The sequence below is a fragment of the Macaca nemestrina genome, chromosome 10, assembly GCF_043159975.1.
Source record: "Macaca nemestrina isolate mMacNem1 chromosome 10, mMacNem.hap1, whole genome shotgun sequence".
Classification (NCBI taxonomy): domain Eukaryota; kingdom Metazoa; phylum Chordata; class Mammalia; order Primates; family Cercopithecidae; genus Macaca; species Macaca nemestrina.
In genome coordinates, this window is record NC_092134.1 from 125,693,192 (window position 1) to 125,711,563 (window position 18,372).

At 36.3% G+C, this 18,372-nt stretch overlaps 1 protein-coding gene across 1 annotated transcript in view; it reads left to right on the top strand.

The window, feature by feature from the left end:
- Positions 1–18,372, top strand: part of LOC105481588 (solute carrier family 15 member 5) — a 91,655-nt gene that overhangs the window by 28,527 nt on the left and 44,756 nt on the right. The window contains exons 4-5 of the mRNA XM_011741273.3: positions 8,169–8,389; positions 13,425–13,611. Coding sequence (XP_011739575.2) covers positions 8,169–8,389; positions 13,425–13,611 — 408 coding nt within the window. The remainder of the gene's footprint in view (positions 1–8,168; positions 8,390–13,424; positions 13,612–18,372) is intronic.

The following is an 18,372-nucleotide window of genomic DNA, read 5'->3' on the forward strand; positions in this document are numbered from 1 at the left end:
TATTAAGTCTTCCAATTCACAAGCACAGGATATCTTTCCATTTATTTGTATATTCTTCAATTTTTTTTTGGTAAAGTTTTATAGTTTCCACTATACAAGTCTTTCATCTTCTTGGTTAAGTTTATTTCTAAGTATTTATCTTTTCAATGCTATGTTTCCTTAATTTACTTTCAGATCAGTCATCGTTCATTATAGAAACGCAACTGACTTTTGAGTGATGATCTTGTATTCTGAAACTGCTGAATTCCTTTATTAATTCCAATGACTTTTGTGTCGAATTCCTAGCATTTGGTACATATAAGATCATGCCGTCTGTGAACAGAGGCACTTTTCCTTCTTCTATTCTGATTTGTATGCTTTTTAGTTCTTTTTCTCTTGTTATTTCTCTGTCTGAAACTTCCAGCACTATGTTCAATAATAGCAGCAAGAGTGGGCATCTTTGCCTTGTTCCTAATCTTAGAGGAAAAGCATTCAGTCTTTCCCATTGAGTATGATGTGAGCTGTGGGATATTCATATGTAACTTTTATTATGTTAAGGTAGTTTCCTGCTATTCTTACTTTGTCTAATGTTTTTATCATGAAAGGGTGTTGAATTTTGTCAAATGTTTTTTCTGCATCCATTGAGATGATCATGTGGTTTTTGTCCTTCATTTTGTTAGTGTGATGTATTACACTGATTGATTTTTGTATGTTGAACTATTTTTGAATTCCAGGTATAAATTCCACTTGTCTGTGGTCTATGACCCCTTTAATGTGCTATTCAACTTGGTTTGTTACTATTTTGTATCAATATTCATCAGAACTATTGGTCTGTACTTTTCTTTTCTTGTTATGTCTTTGTCTGGTTTTGGTATCAAAGTAATGCTGGCCTCTGAATAGTTGGGAATGTTTTCTCTTTTTAGAGTCTTTGCAAGAGTTCAAGAAAAACTGGTGTTAATTCTTCTTTAAATGTTTGGTAGAATTCTCCAGTGGATCCATCTGGTCTTGGGCATTTCTTCTAGGGGGTTTTTGATTACTGTTTAAGTTTTTCCACTAGTTTTAGGTCTTTTCAGATTTTCTATTTTGTCATGATTCAGTCTTAATAGGTTGTATGTTTATAGAAAGCTATCCATTTCTTCTAGGTTATATAATTTGTTGGTGTATAATTGTTCCTCTATAAGCCTTTTTATTTCTGTGACACCATTCGTAATGTCTCCTTTCATTTCTATTTTTAATTATTAGAGTCTTTCCTCTATTTTTCTTAGTCTAGATAGGGTTTGTTAATTTTTTGAATCTTTCCAAAAACCAACATGTTTTCATTGAGTTTTTTCTATTGTTTTCCATTCTCTATTTTATCTCTGCTCTAATCTTTATTATTTCCTTCCTTCTGACTTTGTATTGTTCGTTCTTCTTTCTCTAGCTCCTTGAGGTGTAAGGTTATTGATTTGAGATCATTCTTCATTAATATAAACATTTGCCATTAAAAACTTTCATGTTAGTATTTACCACTCTTGCTGCATCTCATAAGTTTTGGTATAGTGTGTTTTTGTTTTGATCTGTGTCCAGATATTTTCTAAATTCCCTTGTGATTGCTTCTTTGTTCAATTTGTTAAGAGTAGGTTGTTTGGTTGTTCCTTTCTTGTCAATTTTAGAGCATTTTTATATTTTGGGAGTATTAACATTTTATCTATGATAAAAGTTGCAAATATTATTTCCTATTTATCATACATATTTTTAACTTGCTTCTTGTGTTATTTTTTATGCACAAGTTTTTCCATGTGTTTGTTTTGTCTTTCATTGGGGTTTATGTTTGTAATAAAATTCATCAATATTCTCCCTTACTGCTTCTAAATTTTGAGTCGTGGTAAAAAGTTTTACTCACTTTCAGGTTATAAAAGAATTAATCCACATTTTATTTTAGTATTAATTTTATTGCCTCTTTTCTTTACCTCTCTGACCCCTTCATAAATTATGTCAGAATATCTTTTAAGAATAAACCCAACTGTATCTTTTTTCCATATTATTACCAACTTATCCTAACCTTACTTATTAAAAAGCTTATGTTTTTCAAACTGATTTTAGATGCCATCTTCATTGCGTACTTTCACTTGCACTTTTGGAGTTTCTATTCTGTTCCATTGTTAAGTCTCTCTATTCATCTTGTTTAACTCAGACCTTAGTTCGTAACATATTTTTCTTTTCCTTTTATTTCTCTATACAGCTACTACCAATAGTAATGCAATGAGTTACATTTTTAAAAATGAGGCACATTCACCAATGTTATTTTATTTTTATCCTACACCTACAAGGTAGGTAGGAAGGGCACCTTTTGCAGACTAGCTTCTGGATGCTTTGCCCCTGCTCCTGTAGCACTCTGAACACACCTTTATCATTTTATTTACCACACATGTTGAAATTATCTATTTATAAAAACAATTAGAAATTCCTGTGTCTTATAAATACTTGAATATGGTAAGTGTTCAATCAGTGTTTGTTATTGTTAAACTGAGCACAGAAACTGAGACATAATATAATTAAATGACTTGCTTAAGATGTCACAGAAAAGAGCTGCAGTGAAACCAGAACCCAAGTCTTCTTTTTCTTAGACTGGAGTTCATTCTATTACACCACATACTGAGGCAGTGAAGCATTGAAAATATTATACACTGTCCTGTTTCTGAGAGCTCTGTGGTCTGTGGACCACACTTAGCAGTACATGTCCTCCTAATAGACCCCATTCTTGGGGTCAATATGCAAAAAGTCCTAAATAGCAAAAAAAAAAAAAGAAGAAAATGTAAAGTATATGATTTTTCCTAAAAACCACTTTGGCACTTTCTCAAGTGTCTAATTATCAAATAATTTGGGGTTTTGTGAATACACACACACATATGCACACATATGTACACATACATTCATTACTATTTTTGGATTCAAATTTTCTAAATAACTATTCAGCATCCATTCATTTGCTTCTTAATCTACTATTTGAATATATATTCATCTGAATAAAGAAATACAATTCTCCTTCAACTAATACAGATCTACATAATCAACTCTGTTTACTACCAGCCTATTGCAGTCCATATATTACATATTTTAACATGTGATAAGGTAACCTGTTTTTGGATGTTAACAAGGTAAAACTTTATTAGCTACAGGAACAATTAGCATAGAAAATGTTCTCCAGTGACTGACTTTACACAAGCCTCTATAAAATGAATATTTGAGGGTTGTGCTTTGTTTTCCTTGTTTTGTTTACTATTTCTAAGATCACCCAACTATGATGAAGTAGAACTCTGTCTTTCCTCTAGTGAAGTATATAATCCTTATTTTGGCTTCTTTCTCTCTGATGACTAAATTGGAAATTCCTCAAAGCTGTAATTCAAAGCCATAGGTGACCTTAAAGAAATGATTTTTTATATGCTACCTTTTATTTTAAGGTAACTTTTCAAATGTGGACCATGCATTCCATTATGTTTAGCTGTCAAGCACGGCTTTCATTTGCATTTCTTCCCACTGCTATAATTTTGAGAACTGGCAGGTGACCAAAGAAAAAAAAAATGTGCATCTACCATCTAGAGTGCAATGTAGGCTTTTTAAATTATAATTAAGTAGCATAGATATTCATGATTAGATCAAGGTCAGAAGAGTAGAACATTAAAGCCAAGGACTTAAAGGTCCAAAGAATAGGAAAATTGCTTTCTAAAAGTTTTTTTAAAAAAAAATAGTAATAACTACAATCTTTAAGTTTTGCAATAAAACACTTAAAATAGTTCATCTGTTTTATTTTAAAATGTGCACGCCTGGTGTGTTTGCCCTGCACATTTAAACCAGAACTTGAAGTCTCAGTTGAATTTTTCATTTCAGTATTTTCGTCAACTTCTCATTTCTGCTCCTGGTACAGAAAATCAATTTGAGAACTACAATGATAATGGAGTTTTTTAAAGGCTGAGCCTACATGACATCCAAAATTATTTGCATAGAAGGCATGAGTTTTCTATTAAGTCTAATGGATTAATCCAAGGAAGCGGTATGATGTTTACATGTAAATGTTTTCAACAGGGTATCCATCCTAACATTTAGTGGTAACTACAGTTTCATGGGACAAGGGCCACTCCCTTTGGGTAGACAGATTATTGTATAGTTTCTTTTCTTGGACCTTCTTGCTGACTTACTGGGTTTCTCTCAGTCTAGTTGATCGACTTAGGTTATTTCACTCCTTTCCTTCCCTCTTACAACTCATCTAGCACACTGTCTACCTCTTCTCAATCTCCTTAACCAACCTTTCTCCTGTGATAATTTCCTACCCGATGTGCAGCCCTAGGATTCATTCCAGGGACCCTGAATCTTCTCTTCCTGCCTCTTTCCTCAACTAATCTCTAGACTCATGACTTTTAATGCATCTAATATACCAAACACTCAATGTCCTATTGACCTCTCTCCTGACCTTGAAAAGCATATATTCTACTTCTTATTTGACATGTTGACTTGGTTATCTAATAATTCCTCAAACTTAATTTGACCAAAACACAACTCCTGATTCAGCTAACTACAGACTGGCTTCTTTTTTTCTCCCTCTCAATAAAGTCACCAACATCCAGTTGTTTAAGGGGAAAAAAAGCAGACATCTTCAAATTTTCTCACTTCTTCACCCCTTTCCCACATCAGAAAATTTTACTGATTGTTCAAAAACCATCCCATTCTCTTCATTTCTCTTCATGGCTACTACTGTACTAGTCTGGGTCACCACTATCTCCTGCCTGTTCCCCAGGCCCCTAAAATTCATTATCCATGCATCTACCAGGGTTCCAGAGTAACTATTTTAAAATATACATCATAAGATCTCTCTAGTCTACTTAAAACTTCTTAATGGTTTTCTATACTATTGTAGATAAACGTCAAGTTCCTTACTTTGACCTATATAATCTGACCCCCCTGACAACCTCCTAGACCTCATCTCCCCACAATCCTCCCTCTAACTCAGCTACTGCCTTATTGGCCTTTATGATTTCTGAACCCCTCCTGGCTAATTTCTACTTTGTGATAAGTCTGGCATATGTTTCCTAGGTCTCTTTGCCTATTTCTAGTCATTTAACCCTCAGTTCATATGTCAACTCTCTAGGAGGTCTCCTCTACCCCACAATAGGTCTCTTACCATATCAGCCCACTGTGTTTTCATCATAGAACTTGCCTAATATTTTCCTGCTTTTAGGGTCTCCCCCACCACAAAGAAGAATCAGGAGTTTGTAGGTACTATTCACTGCTATATTTTCGGGGCCTAAAACAGTTTCCTGACTCCTGGTAGATTCTCAGTAAATATGTGGAATAAATCAATGATCGTGATGACATTTCTTTGGCATCAATTATATGCCCTTGCTGTGTTAGCTAGAGTTTTAGACCTCATTCATATGTTATCATTTCTTGTTTCTTGGCCATTTTGTTTTTGTTGCTTCATATAACTATATCTGATACAATTTTATTTGTTTAAACAAGTTCATTTTTCAAAGTACATATTCAACTGAAATCAGTGCTACACAAAGCCTGGTTCCTGGAGCAGTGCTGGTGTCTGAACTATTTGTTGCCAGTATACAACAAAATAAATACAGACGTTAAGAGAAAACATACAGAGATATTTATGGACAGTGACATCTTATGTCTGTTGAATCTAATAATAAAAATATCAGGGCTTATATTTTGTATGCCTTTATTTTGTGTTTAGATATTTCATTTTTATTGGATTTCACAAATGAATTGACCATGATAGTTGAGAAAATTTTTTTAAAACTCGCTTTTAACACAGGTTGAGAAGCACTAATCTGAACTACTACTACCTCTCGTTAGAAATAAAATGATGGCAATATTTAATTGTTTAATAAGATTGCAGGTATCAATTTGTCATGTATTAGAAGCAGATCCAAGTTTATCTTGCAACAAATAGTGGTTGTTTATACAAAAAAAGGGTTAGTGAGTTTAAAATATATTATATTTAATACAAATTCCTGAATTTTAAAAATTGGGGGGAAACTGGAGAAAATATCTTAGGAAATAATCTTTCATCCTACAAATACTTATCATTTAATAATAAAACCTACCTGAAAGCAAAAAGTAATTTGGATCAGTGTTCATAATAACCCTACTATCTACACAGCACCGTTTTGCAAGAGTTTAGCAGAGAACAGGTTGATGAGTAACAGAGACAAGATTGTAAGGAAATGTCAGGAAGTTAAGCCCCCAGCCCAGGCCTGTTCAAATTCAGTTTCCAGACTGTTCATCAACACATTCTCAGTTCTCATCTTACTTAAACCTTAAGTAAACTAATTGAAATAGCTAGGAAAGTCTCATAATAGAGCAGTTCATTCTCTTAATAATAAAGAGCAGTCCCTATTACTTCTTTCCTAAGAGAAACAAATCTTGGCGTCTCACAGGGGCTTCTATTTTCTTGGCCTTACCAGTACGTGGGCCTTCATCTACTTCAGGCAACAGTGACTAAGAAGAGGCAAAAGTGACTATAGATATAAGCCTATCTCCTGTTAGCAAGTATCCCAACATACTCCCAGAAGACCTAAGCACACTTCACAAAGGCCACCAAAGAGCCACAGCTATAATCATTCTTGGTCACTACCAATTTGGGCTGGATTTGATTCAGTGACTTAGAGGTGAAAGGCTCCATATTCAATTACCAGGCCCCCAGCTACCTCAATTAATCAAAGGCTGACATAATGGGTCTATTACAACTCTTGAAGAAAAGACCAGATCAAATCAATATAACCACTTTATAGCTATAAAAATATATTAATACATATTCTTTATTTAAATATAAAAACCAAGACTCTATGGCATATAAATGAATTTCATTAGAATGCATTTTATCTAGAATTTTATTATAGGAAACTTGAACATAATCAAAATGACTTTCAAACTATACTTTGAGTTTCTATAGCAGCCTTTTTTTGAGAAACACAAACATTTTCACATGTATTATGCTATTTACCTGGCAACAGTAGTTTGGTGTCTACATAATTTCTGGGGGGATTTATCTGGTCAAAGGGAGTGCTATGAAAAATTGTAACCATCATGATGGCACAGCTGAACTGCTACTTAAACGGGGGTCTCGTATCTGTCATTGTATCAGGAAATCCTAATGGAGTCAAAGAAAAGGTAGGAACTGAAAGATCATAAAGAAGCAACAGCAGGGCGCCATGGCTCACGCCTGTAATCCCAGCACTTTGGGAGGCCTAGGTGGGTGGATCATGATGTCAGGAGATTGAGACCATCCTGGCTAACACAGTGAAACCCCGTCTCTACCATAAATACAAAAAGTTAGCCGGGCGAGGTGGCGGGCGCCTGTAGTCCCAGCTACTCCGGACGTTGAGGCAGGAGAATGGCATGAACCCGGGAGGCGGAGCTTGCAGTGAGTCGAGATTGCGCCACTGCTCTCCAGCCTGGGCAACAGAGCGAGACTCCGTCTCAAAGAAAAATAAAAGAAGCAACAAGGAGGTTGCAAATCACTAGCAGTAAGTGCTGCCATCTGAAGCAATAAAGTGCTTCTGATCATAGAGCAACAGCCATGTAAACCTAGAAGAAACTACTGGAAAAGTCAAAAGCTAACTAATCTAATCTGAACTCTTAATGACACTATGAACATGCATAAAATCATTTAGAGAGTTCAAAGTTTAACCTTATTTCTGAAATCCAAGGCTAAAGTTAAAGCAGAGATTACATTTCCCTTCATCTCCATGTCACAATAAGAAGCCACCCTCTACCTGCTAAGTAAAATGAGGATTATTTATATAATAATTTATATGAAAAGATAGTATTAGTTCTTTGTGTTAAGGATGTTAAAGAAAGTTCAGTTTATTGTATTCATTAATGCATTAGAGACTTCTCAGAGGTTCTGAAGTCCTTAACTTTGGCATATTATTTTGTCACCTTTCTTTCCCTTTTAATATGTTTTCATTGATCTTACCTTTTTCACTTTTTACATCAACTGCTAGGGGCCACCCTGGACTGGTCATCAGGATGCCAGAATCACTGTCAGAAGTGTGGTCCTTTGAATCCAACCATTTGGGTGCTAAAAACTTTCTCACTTCACTGCCCTGCATCCTTGAATCGTTATCTTTCTGATCAGCATCTTGAAAAACTGGAGACCAATTCCTATACTAATACATAGTATCTCCAATTACTTGCAGGTTGTTCTCTCCTGACAAGCGTTGGGGTGTTGGTTCGTGCGCTGAAAACATGCCACCTGCAATACTGCCCTCTTGGCAGAGACGCGACAAGCCAGTTAGACCATGCCAAAGAAAAAAATGGTGGCTGCTGCAGTGAGCTCCATGTAGAAGACACAACATTTTCCCTCACCCTTCTCCCTCTCTTCATTTTTCAGCTCCTCTACAGAATGTGCATTATGCAGGTAAGGACAGGAGATGAGTACTGCCCCAACAACAGGAAAGTGATTGCATGTCAACAGTACAAGTCAAGGTGAATTTTCTCCCCAACGAGTGCTTTCCATATACGTTGGCAGGCAGTTATCCCACAGAAGCTTCTCATCATTACAGGCTCTGATTTCCAGAGCTAAGCGGGGTCAGGCAGAGGCATACCTGAGGAGACCCGGGATGTGTTTCTTTTGTGGAGCTATAAATGTCTGTCAGTAGGTGCAGACAGTACTTCAGAGTGCATAGTTGTAAGGCATAAGAGCAGTGCACGAACATATCAGATCTCTAAGCAATTACCAAACTTCCCTTTAGCCAAAGGTTTTGCCTTCCTCCCTCATTAAACCTTTAGAAAGTGGTACTAACAAGTAGCTAAATTGACTGATTTGAGTACCACCTCCACTGTACTCTTAAATATAAGTACTAATGAGCAAGCGATTCTCTCCCCACCCACTCTATTAGTTCCTTGGGGAATCTGTTCCTGTGCTGTGAGAAAATCAAGGGAAAACACTAAGCCCAAAGTATCTTTTATAGATATATGTGATTGAAAAAATTTTTACATGTGGTTATAGTTAAAGACTAACTTATTTACTGCGAAAAATAAATGATTACAAATGTCTTTGAATAAATCTGGGACTTTGTTCATTGCTAACCCCCAACTTGGAATTTAGAAGGCTCATGAATGAGTTACATTTAGAAATCACAGAATAATAGAGCTGCAACAAAAGTTAGAGATTAACTTCATCAACTACTTTATTTGTTAAAGAGTAACCTTCGGCTCAGAAAAATTAAGTGACTTTCTTTCGGTAGAGGTGAGGCGCCGCAGGTCACAGTTAACAGTAGTGCAAGGGAAATGCAATCTGTCCTCTGCCTCTCAGTACGGTGCCTGCCCCTCTAAGCCAGCGGTTAGCAATCCGCTATCTGCAGGCCAAATCCAGTCCACTACTTACTTTTGTACATCCTGTAAGCTAAGATGATTTTTACATTTTTGTATGTTTGAAAAAAAATTAAAAAGAATAGTGTTTTCTGGCACATGAAAATTGTATAAAATTTAGCCCAGCGTGGTGGCTCACGCCTATAATCTCAGCACTTTGGGAGGCCGAGGCAGGCAGATTACCTGAGGTCAGGAGTTTGAAACCAGGCTTACCAAAATGGAGAAAACCTGTCTCTACTAAAATACAAAATTAGCGAGCTTGGTGGTGCATGCCTGTAATCCCAGCTGCTTGGGTGGCTGAGGCAGGAGAATCACTTGAACCTGGGAGGCGGAGGTTGTGATGAGCAGAGATCATGCCATTGTACTCCAGCCCGGGCAACAAGAGCGAAACTCCATCTCAAAAAAAAAAAAAAAAAAAAAAAAAAAAGAAAACAAGAAAGAAAGAAAACAAAGAAAATTGTATAAAATTTAAATTTTAGTGTCCATAAATGAAGTTTTATCAGAACATAGCCATGCTCTTTGTTTTGTAATATCTATGTCTTCTTATGTACAAAAATAGCAGAGTTGAGTAACTGCCACGGAACCCATATGTGGACATATTTACTATCTGGCCCTTTACAGAAAGTTTCTTGACCTCTAGACTAAAAAATGCATGAAAACTAGTCTGATTTAGGAGATTCAAACTCCCTCTTGATTTTGCAATAGCAGTAGCCACAAAAACAGAATACAGCAGAAATATTACCATATATGTAAACATTAATATAATAAAACCTCTTAGAATGGAGGAACTGATAAACAGTACAAAATTACTACATGGTCCATAGCTAACCTGAAAACCTTATGTGCAAGTAGCACAGAATACCAGTTGCTTAACTTCATAATGCAATGACACCTGATATTTCTTTCCACCAAGTTCGAGCCTTCTTTGCACACAGTCATATATTTTTTAATTTAACATATATTGCAATAAATTTTGATAAACTAATTTTTAAGCATATCACCAACTCAAGATGCCCAATTTATTGCAAAGCATAGAAATTAATACTTATTGATCACCTATTATGTGTCATAGCTTCTAAAAGATAGCTTCACAGTATGTAATTTAATCCCCATAGCAAGGCTACATGGCTATCACTTTCCTAAATCCGAGGTTCAGAAACGAACTTGCAACTTGTTCCCAGTCACCTTGCTAGTGTGTGGCACAGCAACATCCCAACTCAGGATTAGTGTCAAGGGCCATGCTTTATTACCCTCAATATCATTTTGCACTCGGTTAAAAAACCCTGATACTACATAGATTCCAAAATTATATGCAGTAATGTTAGGCTAGAAACTTCAAAGAAAATGCTTAGATCATACTTCACCAGGGAGGCAGAGGAATTTCCAATAGGATAGGCTGGGATTAGATTTTTGCCCCCAAATGGAATAATCACCAATACAAAGGCAATCAAAGTACCAAGAATAAAACATCATAGAATTTCATACATATTTTAAATTTAGTAGCCATTATTGACCTTCAGTTGCAGGACATACATCTAAAATATGTTGATATTACGGCTGATGAGGTTGCCATTTGACATTACTGGCCACTCAAAGGTGAGAATGAATCTCTATTGACAGCAATTATTTCTGAATACTCACAGGCTTGGATGAAATAAAAGTATTTAAAATTTTACACGGGGATGATTTCAGAACTTGAGGCAGAGGCAGAAATGATTTCAAGCTTTCAAGACACTGGAGCCTTTTCTAAGATTAGGCAATATATTAATATTGCTTCACTAAAGATTAATAGTACATTTGCCACATTATTAAGTTAACAGATTTCCATGTCTGTGATTCATGCCGATAATAACTTTATTCCTATTAACAATAATTCTCATTTGAAATCAGTAACAGAAACTTCCAAGTTGTGCTGGGAGCCTTTCAGTCTTAGAGTTGTTCTGCTGCCAGCACTTTTTGTTAAAACACATCATTCATTTTCCTCCGATAGGGGATCCATGCCTAATAATTTTATTGAAGTAGGGCAGAATGAACTAATGTTCCTTCAACTCTTGCCATCTGTACCCAGCCAAAACAATCCTTGTTTACTATGCTAAGGGTCAAATTAAAGATCGGAAGATAAATGATCACCAGGACACGTTTTCTATAGAAAGAATCTCAGTGAAAATGTGGTTTTGTCCTGTGTTTGGGCAGTTAACATGGCAATAGGCTCATTTTATAATTGGTGGACTTGGTAACAGTTGTACTGACACCATAACACTGATTCTCCATATATACCCTCTTGAACTGTACATTTGAGTCTAGAGAAGGGGTTAGCAAAGGTTTCAAATGAGAAGTTATCATCTGGATATTTGAGCGAGACTGCTCTCCCAGGATGGTGGTGAAGCAGGGATCCTAATGCAGCTCTTGTACTATAAGAGTTTGGAGGATCCATTCCTCAAGAAGACTTGGTTGACTTTCTCTCCATGCCACTCAATAGCTTTGTGTACCACTGGGAATTAAAGAAATACTATACGCTACTAAAGATCATTATGGGCTGGTTGTGGTGGCTCATGCCTGTAATCCCAGCACTTTGAGAGGCTGAGGCAGGCAGATCACGAGGTCAGGAGATCGGGAACATCCTGACTAACACGGTGAAACCCCATCTCTACTAAAAATACAAAACCATTAGCCGGGCGTGGTGGCGGGCACCCGTAGTCCCAGCTACTCGGGAGGCTGAGGCAGGAGAACCGCGTGAACCCAGGAGGTGGAGCTTACAGTGAGCCAAGATTGCGCCACTGCACTCCAGCCTGGGCGACAGAGCAAGACTCCATCTCAAACAAACAAGCAAACAAAAAATCATGATGAATCTGTAATAAAGCTCATGAACTAGAAAAGTGAAGAGACACCTTTTTCATGTGACATCATCCCTTGGTACTGATATCACACCCGGTTGCCGAGAGGATTGGAATACACTAAGAGACTTCAAATTAGTGTTAGAGTTTTAGTTAGGGTTGGGGTTATTTTTAAAATGAAGGAATTCTAACAATACATTGAGGATTTGGGGTGGAGCACAGGGTTTTTTGTTTGTTTGTTTTTTTAAATCTGTATCTTTCACTTTATCATGCAAACCTTTTTCATGTTGTTTCCTTTATAGAATTCTAGTATCATGTAATTAGTTTGAAGGGAGGGCAAAGACACAAGAAGGTTTATTTTTCCTCCCCATGTTACTTAGTTCACATTGGAAACAAAGCCTCTCTAAATAGCCCCCTCAAGGACAGCCTACAGCAATTAACATGCGTCCACATTGGGCCCCTCTTCTTAAGAAAAAAGTTATTTCTATATTGCCACCAAACTAGATGCTTTTTAAAGAATCTATTCTAGTCTCATTTTTTTTTCATCAGGGTAAAAACAGACGTCTTTAGTATTTTTTACTGGTTTTGTATTAGTGTTCATGAAGAAAAGTCACTTTGCTTATCTGCAGAATTTAAGTTATTAGGTTTTTATGTGTCATCTTAAGCACAAAATTGGGGCCATCATTACTTTTTTTTTTTTTTTTTTTTGAGACGGAGTCTCACGCTGTTGCGCAGGCTGGAGCGCAGTGGCGCGATCTCGGCTCACTGCAAGCTCCGCCTCCTGGGTTCACGCCTTTCTCCTGCCTCAGCCTCCTGAGTAGCTAGGACTACAGGCGCCCGCCACCGCGCCCGGCTAATTTTTTGTATTTTTAGTAGAGACGGGGTTTCACTGTGGTCTCGATCTCCTGACCTTGTGATCCGCCCGCCTCGGCCTCCCAAAGTGCTGGGATTACAGGCTTGAGCCACCATGCCCGGCCGCCATCATTACTTTTCATAGAAAAATTAAGAGAGACTAAATGATGAAAGAGTCTTCCATGAGGAATAAGTACTATTGTCAATAGACGAAACAGAGCTCCTGCCACCACAGATGAAGACCCTTTATCAGCTCATAACTGGACTTGAAAAACTAGGGAACATCCAGCTCAGCCATCTCAGAGTACATGCAAGAGGGATGGCCTCTGGTGGACGATGCTTTCTTCAATGTTAAACCACTGTCTTAATGCATGGCTGTTTCCCTCTCGAATGCAGATTCCTTCAGGATATTATCTGCAAACCATGAATTCCAACCTGAGTTTAGATGGATTTCTTCTGCCGATTGCAGTAATGAATGCCATCAGCATCCTACCACTACTAATTCTGTCTCCTTTTCTGGAGTATTTCAGCACCTGCCTGTTTCCCTCTAAGAGAGTTGGATCATTTCTGTCAACATGCATCAGTAAGTACAACTTAACCATTTCATGTGAATCGTTTGAAACTTTTTAAAACAACATTCTGCTAAGATCCGAACTAGCTATATGCTCCTGAGTAGTGTCAGATTTTGACAAATTGGAAAAAAGGTGAATTTGTGACTGATAACATCCATTTTCCCAAATCTCTAGCCAGACATGTGTCCCATCTTCTTCCCATCCTTTTATGTTTATGTCTCCTCAGAAGACACACCTGATATAAAGAGATGGTGAAATTTCCAGCACTGCCAAATGACCAATCCTTAAAGTCAGGCAGTCCTTACCCCTTAAGTCTATGTCAAATATGTTCTTAAAAATAAACACAGTTAATGAATTTCAAAAGATCATTTTAATTTCTGAATCAGTAAGAGAACTGATTAAGGATTAGTATTGTGAGTTACAGCTTCGATACAGTACTTTATCAAATAGTAAGTGGTATAGAAATAATGCTTTTTAATCATTTTTTAAAGTGAAACAATTTAGGATATCATTCTCAGAACATAATCAATAGGCCATAAAATAAAATGTATCTGATTGAAATGGCAGAGAAGCATGGAAGTCCATTCTGCTCATACTCTCCTCTGCCTGTCTTCCTTCGACAGCATCAGGGAACAAGAGAACAGTGAAGATGCAGTAAAACAAGTTGCAATCTAAGAATCAGAGAACTCTGCCATTGAACTGCTCCTGGTGACTTTGACAAAGCCACCGAAACTTTCTTGTTTTAGTTTGCTTATTTTTTTCATTGAGGGACATACCCTAGATAAATTTTGGATCGTTTTGTTCTGTAAAACTTTTGACATCTCTCAGGATGACATCAGTGCCCAGAATGTAGTCCAGACACATAGCAAAAGCTCTATAAATGTTAGCTATTATTATGAGTCATCATGTGCAGGGGACACATTTAATTGTTTAGTGAGCATAAACAGAAAGCAAAGGAAGTTTGAAATTCTTAAGTAATATCCTGCAATGGTAACCTAATGTCTTATCCTCTACTTGAGAAACAATTCTATTGGAATAGTCAAGGTCAGATTCTCTTCTCTCAGTTAACCTGTTCTTGTTCTTAAGCTCTTCTTTTGAAATAATCTGCGGAGACTATGCAGTCTTCTAGTCACAGATAGTTCTTGTTGCTTCTCCGTTTACAGAAGTTACATTTCACTGTGTGTGTTTCCTGTTCTTTTATTTTTATTTTTTATTCTTTTTTTGAGACGGAGTCTTGCTCTGTCGCCCAGGCTGGAGTGCAGTGGCCGGATCTCAGCTCACTGCAAGCTCCACCTCCCGGGTTCATGCCATTCTCCTGCCTCAGCCTCCCGAGTAGCTGGGACTACAGGCGCCCGCCACCTCGCCCGGCTAGTTTTTTTGTATTTTTTAGTAGAGACGGGGTTTCACTGTGTTAGCCAGGATGGTCTTGAACTCCTGACCTCGTGATCCGCCCGTCTCGGCCTCTCAAAGTGCTGGGATTACAGGCTTGAGCCACCGCACCCAGCCGTTTCCTGTTCTTTATCTACCAGATCAATCAACATCACATCATGAAGTGGGTTTATTTTTGGTTAGAACTAAAAGTGACTAAACTCACCTTAGTTTCTTTTATCATCTTCAATTATAGAGGAGGACTTTAGTACATAACCTTTTGTGATGTATTTCTTAAGCCAGTAACCCCATCTTTATTTATTGTAATAGGCTTTAGCAAACTATAAATCTTTAGGTTTTGACAATCCTTAAGTCTTAAAAAGTGCTTTTCTGTCTGCCAATGTAGAAATCCAAAAGTCACCACATATTTGGTGAATGTCCAGGATTAGCATGGGTACAATGAAGATAAAAAAGGAAAAGTAAGACATGGTTTGTATACACTTTCAACAAGTCCATGATTGAAACGTAATGCATGCAGGACAAAATAAGAGTAAAATCATACTGTGAAGTGCCAAAAATCTCAGCAGTTTTGTACAGTATCATGAAACATCCCAATCTGAGCTTCCAAATCATGCTTAATTACTATTTTAAAATTTTGAATACCTTAGAAAAATATTCTATACAGCATGGCTAAAATAAATTCTTCCTGAGAATGAGAAATCTTAAATTCACTTTAAAGTTAAGCAACTTTCTTTTGGACAGTTCTCTACTCCCGCGTATTTGAAATCATATCTATTCCTAAAGAAGAGTATTTTTTTCTGGATTTAGAAAAGTTAGAGAGTTATTTAGTACATTGTTTGATGTTGTTAATGAATTAAATATTTCACTTCAAGACTGGTAACAAGACCTATTGCACAGGAAAAAGGAAAAACTAGACCCACTTCAAAAGAAACTAAGCTATGTTCCACTGGGTACAGAATTCTGACTTCAGTTGTTTCTGAACCCCACTCCATTCATTCATTCATTTGCATACTTGTATGTTTATTTGCATAATGTTTTGCTATGGGAATATAAAAGTGCGATGATATGCATCTTTTAAACTAGATATTTGCTTAAGTTTTCCATATTCTGGTTATGATTATGAAAGATTAACAAGTTTTATCAGGACATAAAAGTACCAATCTGGGGTACTTTTTTGATACTAATTTACATAATTGAATTAGTCTAATATTAAAGTTACCTTTCACTTTGAACTCAAATGCCTGAAAATGTGGGTGAAGTATATAAGTATATGAATTACGAATGAACATATATTTATAAGTTCCTAATTTGAATTCAGGTACCTTCATATATATATTACATTCAATCTCATGATAAACCACCATTTAATAGATCAGAGTCACAAAGATAGTGTCATTTGAACAGGTTTTCTAATTTTAAGGGCATAACTTTATTATTATTATTATTATTATTACTATTACTATTCTGCTTAGCAGCTAAACGTAGCTGTTAGATTACAGAAGTTAATGTACTGATATTAGCTTGGCATCCTTACTGATATTTCCAATTAGCACTATGAAGTAACCGAAAAACCCCTTTTGTCATCACAATGGGCAGTTACTCCTTATACTCTCACACTCCCTTCCACATTCAGGCATTCTCCTTCCAGGGACTGTCATGTTTAAGGAGGCAGATGGTAAAGTCAATGACAATGCCTAATGTTTGACATGCAAAATCACAGCCCAAACCAAGAGTGAGAGATGGGGAAATCTTACCCAGCGGGTCAAACTAGAAATTTATAAAGAAAAAATAAACTTACTTTTTTATCTAGCTCATAAGCAATGCAATGACAAAGGTGTTTCCGATTCAAGATACAACATTCCTGAGTTCATCACCTACGGAGGTCAAGAAGTATGTTGGGGTCTCCAACTATTTAAAAAAAAAAAAAAATCTCTAGGTCTTCCAAGAACGTGAAAGGCAGAGACTTCATAGGCTCACAGTGTTTTATTCATGGCTGCATTTTCTTAATATTACACTTGTGTGGATTTATCTATTTAAGTCAACCTTAATTCACTAAAAATCCATAACTAATGATATTGTTGTAATTTATCCTGTCATAATTGGGTTTACTTCATTTTATCTTTTTTTTAGTTCAAAAATGTTTACACTATGAGTATTTCCTTTCCTTAGCATTAATTAAAATCCTGCAATATGGAGCATTCAGTAGTTAGTGCTGACACACACAAGTATTAATCTGACTAAAATTAGCCTAATTAAGATTGTTATTAAGGCTTACACAAAGCAGGAAGTGTACAACACAGTAGGCAGCAATTATCTTGGCTTTTAAATAACATTTAAATTGAAATGTAGATGAAATATAGTCACATAACTGCAATACCTTTTTCCTTAAAATAAAAACATGAAAATTCAAGTTCCAGCTAAAAGTCTTTTATGATAGACACAGTCAGTGTAGGTCCCAGTAACTTCAACTAGTTCTAATAATTGGCAGTCGTATAAAGTTCTTTTTGTGGTTGAAACCAAAGTGGTTGCTAAGCTAAAAACCAAGTCAGGGATCCAGTTGTTTTCATTGCAAGTTCAATTATCTCAGGGAAAATTATTTTTTGATATAGCTTTCAAACTGATACATTTTCCCAAGAAACATCACGGTATGTACCCATTGTAAAATACTTGATAGGAGGAACTGTGTAAACACCAAAAGAAGTAAACCATGAATTGTAAACATCTAGCCTGAATAAGTCATTCATTCGGTTGTACATTTGTTTGATATAGACACGTTAGTGTTCTCCTTAAATGTAACATCAAGTTGGAATTAAATCAGAGGTGAAGTAGATCATCTAATATGTAATCTGAAGCAAACTGATGTCTTATAGCGATACATTTGTGTATTTTATCTCTATGTAAATGATTACCTGTTCTACATTCAGAAATAAAACATAAACGGAAGCTGGGTCTTCTGAAATGAATTCCAATGGTCTACAGAGAAACAAAAGATAGAAGGTCATATATATATATATGAACATGTCACGTTTTATGTATATATTATATTTAGAAACATGCCACAAATAGGGGAAAACAATAAAAGTAAAAAACACATGCCACCCTAAAAAGTGAGTGACAAATATCTTCCCCAAAGGCAGCAGATACATAAGACAATAAAATTATAGCTGACTTTATGAGAGTAGTTCATGAACACTGATTGATATATTAACACTGAGCAAATTTCTCATTCTGGGAATTTGCCAAAATCATGGATCCAAGGGGAATTTCTCAAGGACTCAATAGAATTTCATACTTAAGGTTGTGAGCTTACATATCAGAACCTCAAACATCACACTATCCATAGAAACCCATAGTTTTCCCAGTGAATAAATTTATACCTAAAG